Source organism: Wolffia australiana, chromosome 6 (genome assembly GCF_029677425.1).
Source record: "Wolffia australiana isolate 7733 chromosome 6, ASM2967742v1".
NCBI classification, from domain to species: domain Eukaryota; kingdom Viridiplantae; phylum Streptophyta; class Magnoliopsida; order Alismatales; family Araceae; genus Wolffia; species Wolffia australiana.
Genome location: NC_135840.1, coordinates 19,681,686 through 19,696,315, shown reverse-complemented (window position 1 = coordinate 19,696,315; position 14,630 = coordinate 19,681,686). Strand labels below are relative to the sequence as shown.

The 14,630-nt window shown below is 37.9% G+C and overlaps 1 protein-coding gene across 2 annotated transcripts; it reads left to right on the top strand.

The window, feature by feature from the left end:
* The first annotated feature begins 640 nt into the window (after nt 1–640).
* Nucleotides 641–2,136, top strand: LOC144704811 (histone H2A.6). Of its 2 annotated transcripts, XM_078577347.1 has the most exons (3): nt 641–888; nt 1,585–1,849; nt 1,925–2,136. In XM_078577347.1, exons 1-2 carry the CDS (start codon nt 700–702, stop codon nt 1,798–1,800), a joined length of 405 nt encoding a protein of 134 aa, XP_078433473.1. In that variant the 5' UTR covers nt 641–699; the 3' UTR covers nt 1,801–1,849; nt 1,925–2,136. The 2 variants fall into 2 exon arrangements, with proteins under 2 accessions (XP_078433473.1, XP_078433472.1); XM_078577346.1 differs by lacking the exon at nt 1,925–2,136 and having other exon boundaries at nt 642–888; nt 1,585–1,923.
* The last annotated feature ends 12,494 nt before the right edge of the window (nt 2,137–14,630 follow it).

Here is a 14,630-nt window from a genome sequence, read left to right as displayed (position 1 = left end):
TGATGCAATAAATATATTACTCTATTTTTCATATAGAGATGTTTGTAATACTTCGATGCTAATGTTATGATAGTCTGTATTGAACCTATTGATGTGTATCATTGCTACCCAATCGTCGTGTCCCATTCCCAATATCTGTTCTTCTCCCATCACCTGTCATCATCCTATCGTTCATTCATGCTCTGTAATTTTCCATTGTCTAAGACAGATGATAGATGACTAAAGATGGAAATAACTTCATCCAGTTGCAAGTTTACCAATATTTGCAATCTTATTAGACTAACCTGGTTCAAAAATATGACTTCTGAAACTTTACCAGAGTCATAGTATCTGCTCAAATACAAATCACTACGTAGCGTGACTGAAATATAGTGTGTAGAAAAATACAAAAGTAGTATTAAGATAAAAAAATGTCATATTTTACTGTGAGAAAGCCTAGGATTTGAAAACAAGAAAATAATTTTTTTTGTAGGGACTATTATTAATGTCCCCTCTCTTCCGAGCCCCGACGAAACCTCATCTGGACCGTCCATAACAACGGGGACTTGCGGCCAGGATGGCGATCCCCGTAGTTCCCTCCCATTGGTCAGATTTCCAATGAAACCATCCCGCGATCTATAAATACTCTCTCGCTTGCGCATTTTCCCGCTCTGCTCGTAAACTTGTTTGTTCTTCACATACTTCGAATTTTCGAAGGCGATGGCGGGAAGAGGGAAGACGCTCGGATCTGGCGCAGCGAAGAAAGCGACGTCGAGGAGCAGCAAAGCAGGTCTTCAATTTCCCGTCGGAAGGATCGCGCGATTTCTCAAGGCTGGCAAGTATGCGGAGCGCGTTGGCGCTGGCGCTCCAGTCTATCTTGCCGCCGTTCTTGAGTACCTCGCCGCCGAGGTACTGGCAATCTGGATTTTCTTTGAAAATTATAGAGCCTAACGATTGGTTTTTGAACTCTCGAAGTCGTTTTTCCTATCGATTCGATGATTAGATCGTTGGATCGTTACTATGAATTGGTCACTAGGTGTGATTCGAAGTTTCGTTTGATTCCGCGAAATGCACACTAATGCAAAATTGACTGGCTCAGATTTTTCGGTTTGATTGCGAAGTTTATTGTGGTCTCTCTTTGAAATGATATTATTCGGTTGCTCTTTTCCGTTTTGAGATCCACGCGATAGGCTATGCAGCCTCCATGTCAGATCCATCACGAGTTTAAAGTGTTCTGTTTTTTTTTTTGGCGGATCGAGCATTCCGATCACGGATGATCAATTTGAAGCCGAGTAATCAACGTGCTGTGAATAATCTACTTCACGTGTGATTACTTTCTTCCGAATACATTTTACCGTTTCAGATCGTTTAGATGTAAACGATAATACTTTGCTATGAATCTTCTATTCCAAAGCAATCTCCTTCACCTCACTGGTAAATTTTTGCTAATCTCAAATGATTTCAGAATCTTCCGCTCCTCAATCAACCGCAGAACGTAGCATCCGAAATCAATTTTATTCTCCAAAACTCAAATCTATCTCATCGAAATCTCGTTCTTCAATTTCGTTCAACAATCTGCCGATTATCTTAACTAAACGCGCGCAGGTGCTCGAACTGGCGGGGAACGCGGCGAGGGACAACAAGAAGACGAGGATCGTGCCGAGGCACATCCAGCTGGCTGTTCGCAACGACGAGGAGCTCTCGAAGCTTCTCGGTGACGTCACCATCGCCAATGGCGGGGTTATGCCCAACATCCACAATCTTCTTCTCCCCAAGAAAACGGGCGTCTCCTCCAAATCCGCCCCCGCGGATGAAAGCTGACTCGTTCAACAATCTACGCCCCGAATTGTGAATACTTCCGTCGATCTTTGTAAGTTTCTGATCTGTTTCAGTACAAATTTTCTACCGTTTCTATCTCAAGATCTAATTTGATCATTCGTGTTAGTGTGATAGCTGATTACGATCATTCAACGAAGGTTGCATCTCATCGAGAAAAAAAGATTCTAATTTTCTTCGGTTAATTGTAATATCGGTTAATTTTCATCCGCGATCGATTCTGTCTCAATATCTAATGTCATCAGTCCTTTCCGTCTGATCACTGATTATGATCATTCGAAGAAGTTAGTATCACATTGTTCGAATTCTCTTCTGATTTTTAAACAAAAGATTGGTTAAGTTTCATTTTCGAGCTTGTCAAATAATATTCTGTGACAGTAGAGTCTTCCATCGTGTCTATCTCAAGATCTAATTTGTTCTATTCTGTAAATCTAATTGTTGATTATGATCATTCAACGAAGTCTATATCTCATTATTAAAATGTGCCAGATGTTCTTTTTTAAATTAGAAGGTGAATCGACGGAAAATCTTATTAGAGAATCAGCAACTATCTAATTGGCAAACGCACGTGAATCTGGTCACTATAACTATCATCCAATGAAGGTAATATCATATTTTATAAATAATTTAAGTTTTCTTTCGGATAATTTAGCCAACTAATTAAACGATTACTACATATTGTCTTTATTCAAAATCAATCATCAATTCCATTGAAATTCCACCTGTATGAATTCGATTACGAATCTGTTAATTTCAAGATATAGCACTGATCTGGTTATTTCTTAACCAAAATAAATTTTACAATATATTTAAATGTAATTTCATTACAGTTAAATTTATGGAAGTCCCATAAATTCAAAAATGAAGCGTGAGAGCCAAATCAATTGAATGTTCCATGTTTGACTCGGGAAGAGATATTGTAAGATATGAAATTAAGTAAACGAGCTGTCGGCTCTTTGTAAGTTATGTAATATTATCTGTGAACATATTGAACAGTATACTAGAGAAGTAAAGGTTGCGAATACCGGTACTGTACTTCAAGCGGGTGAGGGCAGTGCTCGTGATCATGGTTTTGATAAAGTAAAGCAGGGTGAGTAAGTAGAATTAGAAGATGGAACTGTAGGAATTGCTTTGAATTTGGAATCAAATAATGTTGGTGTTATATTAATGGGGTATGGTTTGCTGATACAAGAGGGCAGTTCTGTAAAAGCAACAGGAAGAATTGCTCAAATACCCATAAGAGATGGTTATTTGGGTCGTGTTCTAAATGCTCTAGCAAAACCTATTGATGGAAGGGGGGAAATTGCAACTTTTGAATCTCGTTTAATTGAAGCTCCTGCTCCAGGTATTATTGCTAGACGTTCTGTATATGAACCTCTTCAGACAGGGATTATTGCTACTGATGCTATGATACCTATAGGACGCGGTCAGCGAGAAACAATTATTGGAGATAGACAGACAGGCAAAACATCAGTAGCTACATAATTAATTATATTTAAAAACTTCACCCTACTTTCTATTAGTAAATAGGGAAGGTCTGTTCATGCCAGTGAACATGCAAATGTGCAGTGCAATCAGCGAATATTATGTGGCTTGCGCTGTGCGACTTTCGCACCACACATTCTCATGTTCGTTTGCACGATCGTACCTTCCTTATTTACGAATGTGCTAGTATTTCAAAGGTGCACTGCCATCCTGACTGGACAGACCCCTGTGCAAATTTTGCACCGCACATTTGCACGTTTGCTTGCACGAACGGACCTTCCCTATTTATGGATGTGCAATTATTTTGAAGGTGCCCCCTGGCTGATTTTAGATGTGTTTTGTACTATGTCTAAAATCCTTATTCTATGGCCTGTTTTGTTCTTAGCACCCTCGAAATATAAGGGTGCGAAAGTCTAAAATCATTCTATTAAGTGTATTAAAACATAAAACATTTAAATGCACTTTGAGAATAAATATCTGTTTTTTCTTAATTTTATGGTGTATTCAAATAACTTTTATAATAGGTCAGAAAAAATCATTTAAATTTATTCTAAAATTTGAGGACTTTTTATATATTATGGACCTTTATGATGTGAAATTCATTAGGAAAATAATATTATGCTTGAAGATAAAACATGAATTTGTTTAAATATTTTAAATATATTTGTTGACTTTTATAGTCCTATAATTACCTACCATGCTCGCAATCTGCCATACAAATCAGCAGAGAGATAATCACATGGCTCAAATAACTCCAAATCCAAGTGATGATATTTAACGATTCAGGACTTTGGGGCTGAGTTTTGAGTGTAGTTTCATATTTCCCTCCTTTATCCATCTACCAAATTGGATCTATGTATAGAACTCCAAACAAACGCATTTGCTGTGACCTTAGTAATGAAGGGACGACGCTTAGGTGAGCTGGTGTAAGAAAAGTCACCCTTGGATTTGATGCTGATTAATACTTACAAAGTGATTTGATCATTCAACCCCCCTTCTCACCTAATTGCTAGTGTGATAACATTAAATTAGATCAATAAAATTATATTTAAGATCAACTTAGATCAACAAAATAAAATTTTAGATTTGCGCTTGCATTATTCACCATTTAAGAATAAAATGAGAAATTAATGATTTGTTTTCCTAATTTCTATTATTATTTATATTTTATTAATTTTTGAGACTAACCCCATTTGATTCCTTAGAATATTTTTGGAGTTTATTTGAAAAACTTAGGTAACTACAATGGTGAATTTGAGATATGAAGGGATGAAAGTAGAACTCAAGCCATCTGATAGATAATAAGAAGAGACCTGAAACAAAGAAGCCCACTCTAAAAACCCATTCAAACCTCCTTGAGGACCGGGTCAATTAAAGGCAAGAATTGTAGAACTAACCCAAAATTTGTTTTTAAAGGCCTATTTTCAAATATGGAAAGGTGGTCTAAGCTGAAAATCAAGAAATCCTAGCCTTCCAAATAATTGGAATTAAATCCAATGGCCGGGAGAGTTATGGCACTTCTATTTATTCTCTTCTCCTCTCTCTTTATATCTCATCTTGGATTTCTGGTCCCAATTAGTTGTTGGAGGCCAAGTGCATCAGATTTCTTTGATCCACTCTTGTTCTACAAAAGTGTGGAAGAGAGAGTTCAAGGGTGATCAAGAATCGGGAGAAAGAACACCACTTGGCTCTTAGGAAGTGACCACAAGGGTCATGTGATCTCCGGAATTTTTGATTTGAATTTTATCAACCTTTTCTCTAGATAAACATTTGACTGGATTGCCTTGACTTCATAATTTCCGATGTATCAAACGATACTAAAAAACTCATCTAGTAGCAAAAGTTACAACGTTTTCAGTCTACTACTTGCTCCACGGAGCGTCGCTACCCACAAATTGCAGTAGAAGGTTTTGCTTTAACACTAAATCTTGTTTCTTGCCCTAAAAATCCCCCAAATATTGTTAAAAAATTCATAATTGGTTTTTAGAACTTATCTTAAACAAAATAAATGTTTTTTGTTTATTTAAAATAAATTTGACCAATTTTCAATTATTTCATTTATTTTTACTGTTTATAAAATACTTAAAAATCTAGTAAAAATATAAATCACCTAAAATAATTATTTTAAAACATATTTTGAAATTCAATGTACTCTCTCATTACCTGCTCCTTGTGTATTCGGCCCTTACCCTACTCTAAGTAAGGAAACTTTTATAAGTACTGTTGCATAAATGAGAGCCTTAAAATGACTTATTTAACCCATATTCTAGTTTATCACAATGTGTATTCATCAATATTTTTTTCACAATTAGTGGTGATATTTCTTTCATTTTTTCCACTCCAATAACTCCTTTTTTTTACTTGAATTTTTGTTAACATGATAAATGCGTGGATATTCAGATACATTTTAGATGATTATGGTATTATTAATTCTTGTTCTTATTTGAATTGCTTTAATATTTATGCATAAGCTATAAATTCTAATTTTTGTACATTATGGTCATTTTGGACTAAACTCTTTGATTTCATTATAGTCAAAAAGTTTTAGCAATGATGAGTATTTTGTAATTTCAAATGTGCAGAAATTTATATGAATGAGAAGATTGTAATTCTTAAAGAGAAATTGAGTAATTCTTAAAGATTTTAATTCATAAATTTTAAGAGCTTAGTGATTCAACAAAGGGGCTTGAAAGGATCAAGTGGAGTTGTGGACCTTCATAAGAGAAATCTGAGGAAGATGGGCCGCTACCTGACCTGCATTTTGGGCTCTCAAAAGCCTTCCAAAGAAAGAAGTTGAACATTACTAAGCGAAGCTCTCAAGACATGGAAAAAAGAGGCAAAATGACAAGAAAAGATAATAAAAAAGGCCTAAAGAGGCACTTAAATACTTCGTCCTATGTATAAATACTCATTTTCTCCCTCATTTCCCATCATTCTTGACGTGCTCTAGCAAGTGGCTGGCTAGAAGGGCAAGACATATTTCAGAATCAAGGTTGTTAAACCTACTTTTATGTAACTTTATTGAAATTTTCTCTTAATCTCATCTCTTGTTTGCATTGAAAAAAGCCTGATCCTGGAAAAATATAGGACAGACTTGAAGGAAGCATTGAGGGCTCAGTAAACGTGGATTGCAGTTTTAGGAACTTAGATTTACATTTTCCACATCATTATCCCTCCATTTACCAATAAAATCTATCACTTTCTCACTCTAAATATCTATTTTCTCCACTTCATCTCTCTAGAATTGATTATTTCTCTCTCCATAAATTCATCAATATCCCTAGTTCATTCTCTCAAATTTTTTTAAAAAATATCCTATATTTGCACCTTCAAATTCCATCTCAAACACACTCTACACCATTTCTTCATTTTATCTCTCTATTTTCTCATTTTGACATTTTCTCTCTCTAAACTCGTTTCTTTATCTCTCTAAAATCCATTCATATCTTTCCATAGATCCTCTATTATTTTCATTTCAAGTCCAAAAAAAGTTCCATTAGAAAAACAGTTTCATCCTTTAAAAAGCTCATTTCCCCAACACTTGTTGGATGCTTGTGTGTGAGGGACACCCCTTTGCCCGCCGGTCCGCGTGCGACCACAGAGCACAGAAGTGCCATTTGCAGGACTTAGCTAAATTAGCTAAATCATGACCTTATTGTGTCAAGCCCAATTGGGCTGACCCATTTAGCTAAGTCTTGACTTAGCCAAATTGGGCTGATCCTTAGTGGGCTGACCCACTAAGGCCAGCCTAAATGAACCGATATTGGGCTTGCCGACCCAAAGTCCCAACGCTCCACCGCTGCCTCTGCCGCTGCCACCGCCTCCACTACCGCCTCCACCGCTGCTGCCTCTATCTCCGCCGTCGCTGCCTCCGCCGCCGCCGCCTCCGCCGCTGTAGTCGCTGCCATCACCTCCCTTGCCGTTCAGCTGCTGCCTCCGTCACCACTCTACCGCCGCTCCATCGCCGCCGCCGCTGGTGACGGTGGCAATCGCCGTTGCAGGTATTTTCCTCATATTCTTGATTTAAGAATTATTAAAAATAAGAAAAATTAGGGAAAAATATTTTTTGCATTTAAAAATCTGAAACAAATCACAAAATCCCTAAGATTAGTATAATGACTTTCTAGTGATTTTAATATCCAAAAAAAATCTAATAAAATCTCTCACTTTCATTTTTAATATTTCTAGAGGTTTTTGATGTAAATTAAATTCCAGAAAATTCCAAAAATATTTATTTTTAACTTCTGGCATTAGTTAAAATTATGAAACTTAGTGTAAAATATTTTTAGTGTTTTTCTTTGCATTTATGCTTCAATTTAAATCATAGGAAATCCCAGAAATTTAAATTCTCACTTTTATACTCATTTGTCTCATTCCAAGCTTGAGAAAATTATGAAATTAAATATCTTCTTCTATGTGGATCAACCCCTTATTTTCCCTATATTAATTATAGAGTATTTAAGTGGAAATTTTCATAAGTATTGTTGGTTAAGTCTGAATTAAAACAACGACATTTAACCCATGAATTTGGACTTATCACTTTGTTGAAGCACATATAAAGCTATTCATTTAGAATTAATTTGTAATTTTCTACTAGAAACTTACATTTAAAATATTTAAATTTTAAATTAATATAATTAGGAATTTTTTTCCCATCATTTAGAATTATTTTAAATGAATGATCTCTAATTTTATTTTAGTACTTTATATTAAATTCCTAAAATAAATATTAAAAAACAAAAAATAAAAACTAATGCTAAAATTAATTTTTTCAATACTTTGTCCTTTTGATTTGACTCTTGCTTGCCCTATGTTCTCAAGGAAAGATATAAAATTGCTGTATAAACCATAATCCTTAAATATCGTTTCTTTTTCTAGTTCATCATTATTAAACTTTTAACATTAAAGGATTTAGTCCAAGCATATATGAGCATAGAATTATCTTGAAGAAAATTCTGAAGGAGAAAAACAACCTTAACAATAAATTAAACCTTGCATGTTGGAGTTTTTGAAAAATGATTATTTGAAATGGCTTAAATATGTTTTCATCTATGCCATTTCAGGTCTCCCATGCGCTAGTCACATACATGTGGAGGCTTAGAAAACATTAACAACAGTGAGAAATGGCAAAGTGAGGAAGTTCAAACTAGAATAGCTTTATGTTGGAGAGTGGGCATAGACTATAAGAAGAATAATGAAATATCCAAAAAATATCATTGGAACTTACCATTCATTGACCAGATTCTTGAAAGACTAGTTGGGCAAAAAACATATCATTTTTAGACATGTATTTAGAATATAACCTAAATGAAATTTACTTACAAACATGTACAGAAAAAAAATGTACTTTTCTAGTGGGTACTATTGCATTTAAGAAATTGCCACTTGGGGTGGTGCAATGCACTGATAACTTTTCAAAGGTGCATGACTGTTATGTTTTTTGAATCAGCAAGAGAATGTTTAGATATCCTTATGAATGATTTACTATACTTGGCTATTTGTTTGATATCTTTGTCTAATTTAACAAAGGTTTTATAGACATATGATGCAGGACAACCGGAGATGATGGATGTAGGATGACTTTCTGACGGAAAAGGGACGACGGGGAAGGCCAAATATTGGGCTGGTTTAGAGAGGGGATGGATAAAACTGACCACAAATTAACACGATCGATTTCAAAGACTTAAATCCGATGAGATAGTAGTGGTGTAGCCCCTTTTCCTCATCGAGGGCGGGAGTATTTTCTTCAACTACTGCGATGATGCCAAGCACCAAAATCAATACTATCGAATTCACGCTCGCGGGAAAACTCAAGAAAAACCTAATCCACTAGTCGTTGAAAATTCCAGAAAGTCCAAAACAAATCCGAGGACGGTGGAATAACTTCTCGTGGGACACTGGACGAAGAATATAGACACCAAAGAGTTTGAGGGGTACCTCTGCACCAGGGGTGCGTGACGAGGATGCGGGAATTCTGATCGTGTTGTTGATGAGCACTGTGGATGTAATCTGGATGTGAACAGCGATCAAGGAGCGAGGGCGGCTGAGGGGCGGGCGACCAGATCGACTCGGGAGCCTGGGAGAGCCAGATCCTAGCGGGAGCAGCCTGACGATGGGGCGGCCAAGCGTGGGGCAGCCGGCGCTAGACACTTGGCGGCCTGGGCGCTAGGCGGCCCTGGCGTGGGCAGCCTGGCGCTTGGGCGGCTGGGCGCTGGGCGGCCCTAGCGGGGCAACCTGGCGCTTAGGAGGCCAGGCACTGAGCGGACCTAACGAGACGGCCAGGCGCAAGGACGGACTGACACTGGGCGGCCATGGCGGGGTGGCTTGGCGCTTGGGAGACCCTACTGGGGAGGCCTGGCCCTAGGTCAGCTAGGTGCTGGGCGGCCATGGCGTGGGCGGCCCGGCGCTAGGGCTGCCGGCGCGGGGCGGCTTGGTGCTTGGGGTGGCCGAGGGCTAGGCAGCCCTGGCTTGGGCGGCCTAGCGCTGGGCGGCCCTGGCAGGGCGGCCTGGCGCTAGGACGGCCCTGGCCTGGGCGGCCTAGCGTTTGGGCGACCAGGTGCTGGGCGGCCCTAGCGGGCGGCCTGGCGCTAGGACGGCCCTGGCATGGGCGACCTCGCGTTGTGTGGCCCTGGTGGGGCAGCCTGGCGCTAGGACGGCCCTGGCGTGGGCGGCTTGGCACTTGGGCAGCCAGGTGCTGGGCGGCCCTAGCAGGTGGCCTGGTGCTAGGATGGCCCTGGCGAGGGCGGCCTGGCGCTGTGTGGCCCTCGAGTGAGCAGCATGGCGTGGGGGCTGCCGGGCGCTGGGCAGCAGGGCACGAACGGGCATAGAGAAGGAGCAGTGGTCAACGGCTCGGGGCGACAGTGGCGGCGGTGGGGGTGTTGGTCCGACGAGAAGAGGGCTAAGGCAAGTCCTCCAAGAAGAAAACTCAATTCTTGAAATAAAACTTGCCAAATGTTCCTTGCAACATTGGCCTATATATATAGGCTTTGGAGGAAAGAGGAAATGCGAGAGATAAAAATAAAAATAAAGATGGGCGACGTGATATCATGTCACATCAAAGGGCAGTTCTTGATCTGGCATTGGCGACGTGTCATGATGCGTGACGGGGCGTGCGTAGGTCGAGACGTGATTGAAGCCGGTGCATTGACTTGGTCGGGCGACGGCGGCGGCGTGTCTGCAGAAGTTGTGTTGACGTCGTCGCCATCAACATGTGTTTGAAAAATCTGGTGTTCAAATGGGGGAATCCACACTTTCTGGTGTAAAATGGAATATTCTGGGGTACCACATGAGCCATTATGAAAAAAGGTAGACATGGCCAAAACTGGCGTTATAAAGAATCCCCCTTGGTCATAGCCCTGAAACAACTTAGGGGTTTTCTAGGTCATGATTGCTTATAAAAATATTTACGAAGGATTCCATAAAATTTTCTAAACATTTGAATCATTTAATATCAAAACGTACATTTTTAGTTTTCAATAATGTAAATTTTGCCCTCAAAAGGTGGATTTAGAAATGATTTCAATTAGAAATTTATACCCCATTTGATATTTGGAAGATATGGGGTGCAGCATAGGTTCGCTACCCCATATCAGCATGAGCTGTTGGAAAACTTTAGAATTAAAATATGGAGGTTGAGAAAATTGTTAAAAATAATATTAGAACTGATCAAAGGTACTTGTCATGAAGGCTTTATGATGCTCCATGGGAATATGGAGCTGCCTACACGACACACATTTGGATCTCACCTTATAAGTTGAGATTTGATAAAACTTGTCACTATCTAGGGGAAATTAAACATATAGCTTATTGGGCTGTTAAGATACAAGACAATGAAGCGAAAGGAATTTCAATAAAACCAGAAGGCATGGCTTCATAATTCCTTAAAATTAAGCCTAGAAAAGCTAGTGTCAAAATAACATCAACTATTCACTATTATTTATGTCTTTAATGTTGTAAAACTTTTTTCTCTAGACCTTAAGACAAGAACAACGATTAAACTCTTATGTGTAAGCTAAACCTTCGAAACCACTTGCTACTCTCCACTTGGCAAACCCTTATGAAGACTTTGAAGAAGATCCATCACTCTAGGACTTGTATTGTCTTTTTTTCTTTTATGAAGGAAAATTGGGGGCTTGTATTGTATTGTACCATTATTTCAAATGTACCCTTTTATTTTATAGCTTGCGCAAAGCCTTAGATATGGGCAACATAAACATCAAAATGTCTTGAGGAAGTTTACGTGAGAGATTTACAAAAGAGAAATATATGTATTTATTTTAATGTCATGTTTTTCGAGCCTATCTACAATAAATATCATCCCCTAGCTTGATGGAGTAGAGTTAGTACGGTGTCTATAACACCTGTATGTTTTGTTCATACATTGCCCTCTCTTTGGTGTGCATGTATAGTAAAGAAAATAAATGGTTCCCTATGTTTTAAGAAATGTGTGGAGAGATTGATACTCTCCATCACAGATTTGACTAAAAATAATTGAATCTAAGAGGTAATTTCATTTTCCATTCATGTTTCAAATCAAACCATTGATACTATATGAATCTTTTTAAATTTTTTTAAAGTCAATTAGATTTAATAAAATATAAAGAAGAAGTACATAGAATGAAGAACACAAATGAGTACCGATGAGAAAAATATCCCCATGCATTTGAATAAAAATATGTTGAGTATTTTTATTCATCTATGATGTCTATGAAGGTAAGGTAGTTTATGAGATTTTGAGGTACTATATGATTTATATACTGATAATTAATGTTAGTAATTTGTCAACCAAATCTCTTTATTAAGTTCTGTACAAATTGATATTATGAGATATCCAAGGTTCAGAAAGAAGCTCTTGACTTTGATGAATGTAAGTGTGTTGCCAGATTGATTCTTGAAGATGCAAGAGTTCATCTCTAATTGATCCATGTATTATAATTATAATGGCTTTCTTGTTCATCACGAAAAAAAAGTGAAATTAATTCCAACATTTATATAATGATCCATGTTTTATTTCCAAATTGATAACATATGCTTAGTAACTTTAGGAGAATAAAAAACATTTTTAAATAAATACTTTATAATAATAATATGAAATTTTACATTTAGCAGAGTATGATATGTTAAAGCCTGCTCTATTATCCCAGTGAAGATGATCATCTCTATGATTGTGGATTGGTAGATGAATGGCCCATTGTTTGGCAGTAAGATGGTAAGTTTCATCACCATCTAAATACCAATATATTTGAAATGATGGTGCTGTTGAGATCACCATGTTATCCTGAGTAGAGGATTAAATAATATTTGTAAATTTCCCTCATTAAGATTATAAATAATATATAATGTTGAACAAGTTGGTCCAAAAGAAAGATTTTCCTTAAAAAAACTGGAATTTAAAATTTGGGTTTAGATATATTATATTTAAATTGATAATTAAACAAACTTTTCATTATATTTTATAAAAATATTTTCAAATTCATTGAGACTTTTCTTAGATTTTGAGGTAATAAAAGTGAAGAATGCCTTTATTATTTTCTTATCGTTATTTAGGCACTTTATCGAACTTCGTGGAATAAATTTTGGCTTCAACCAGATACAAAAAAAAATGGAATGGGATGGGCTAGGTTGTACCAAGTTTTTTACCTGATCCATTTATGCATTTATTCAATATATATCAGTGCGAAAGTGGAAGGGAAGAAGAACGTTATTTGGCTATAATATTTTATGGAAAGCTTGAATAAGTGTTTAAACAAAGTGATTTGAATTGATAAAATGATATTGAGAGAAAGAAGGAGAAATGGGTGAAATGTTTTTTTCAAGTGTAAAAGGGATCTGGGAATCTATGCAATGGATATATATCAATGACATTGTAGACTAGTTTTATGGAGTAAGTTACTGTTTTAACTGTTATGGGGTGCTATTAATTGTCAAATCTTTTGAGGGCAAGTACATGTGGCATATATCTGTGTTTGGAGTCGTGATAAGCCTTAATTTGGGTGTTTAAAAATGTCATTTTGCTTTAGACTTATGAAATAAAATTTATGTATAGAGCAAGCAAGGGGTCAAACCAGAGGGAGGCACTAAGCAAGAATTTTTATCCTATATCGAATCAATTGATTCAAGAATGAATTAATTTTTTTTTTCATTTAATAGACCTTAATAATGTTTAATTCTGTTTATAATTAATCAAAATTAAGTAGAAACTTAATTTTGATCTTAATATTTTTGGTCAAGACTGATGGAAGACCATCCAGCTGATCGCGTCCAGACTCGTCGCCAGTCCTTACACGAAGCCATAGTCGAGGTGAAGAACCAAAACTTCCACTATCAAGCTTGAAGCAACAGTCGCGTCACCTTGGAGCGTGCCGAGACGTCTTTGTGTTCTTTCCTTTTCTTTGTTTTTGGAATTGTCCGAGGCCCCTCCTGCACGAGTATCGGCCTCCTGCGTATGTTTTCATTTTTAATGGTGACTTAGCTATCATCTTCAAGGGGAGGAAATCCATATTGGGCTTCTTCTCCCCCTAAGGATCCCTTTTAAGGGGAAGCCCAATAGGCTTCCCCCTTAAAAGGGGGCCCAATGGGCCTCCCACGATCACCACTTCCTCTCTATAAGGAGGAGGAAGGGTGGACGTGGGAAGGAAAGTCAATTGTTGAATGAATTGCAGATCTCATTGTTCATCATTGGTAGTTACTGTTGCTTTTACCGTCTTGGCCTTCTGAAGAAGAAGAGAGGAAGAATTCGTAGAAGGAGGAAGATTACTGGAGATTAGCTCTTAAGATGTTCAAATTGCCATAGCAAAATGATCGCCATTGTTCTGCTCACGGCCATCTGTCTTGGAGTCCCCTCAATCGGATCAATCAGCCGCCGATTAATTGATTAACGGACGATTTCATCGTTGAGTGGATCATCGTTGGCGCTCGTTTTCGTCGTCCTTGAATCTGCTTCCTGAAGAATCATCATCGAAGAAGAAAGTCATTGTATTGGAGAACCCAGATCTGTTCATCACTGGGTTGCTGAATTGCCGATCGATCGAGAAGATAAAACGTTGGCTGTACACACTCCTGGATCGCCTGATTCAGTCATCCCCAGCCTTATGTGATTTCGTCATTATACCTGGTTGGATTACATTGCACAAATTCATGTGCTCAGACATCCCTCTCCGCCGAAGTCCTATCTTCTCTCCGATGATACCAAGTCCAGTGGTTCTTCTATCCCTTGACGATTTCGAAGGCCGCCGGGACCTGATCACATGAAAGACATCAGAAGAAAGTCGTACTCAACTTTCCTCCTTCTTGATGGAAACTGCGGGGGTCTCACTTCTTGATGGAAAGTG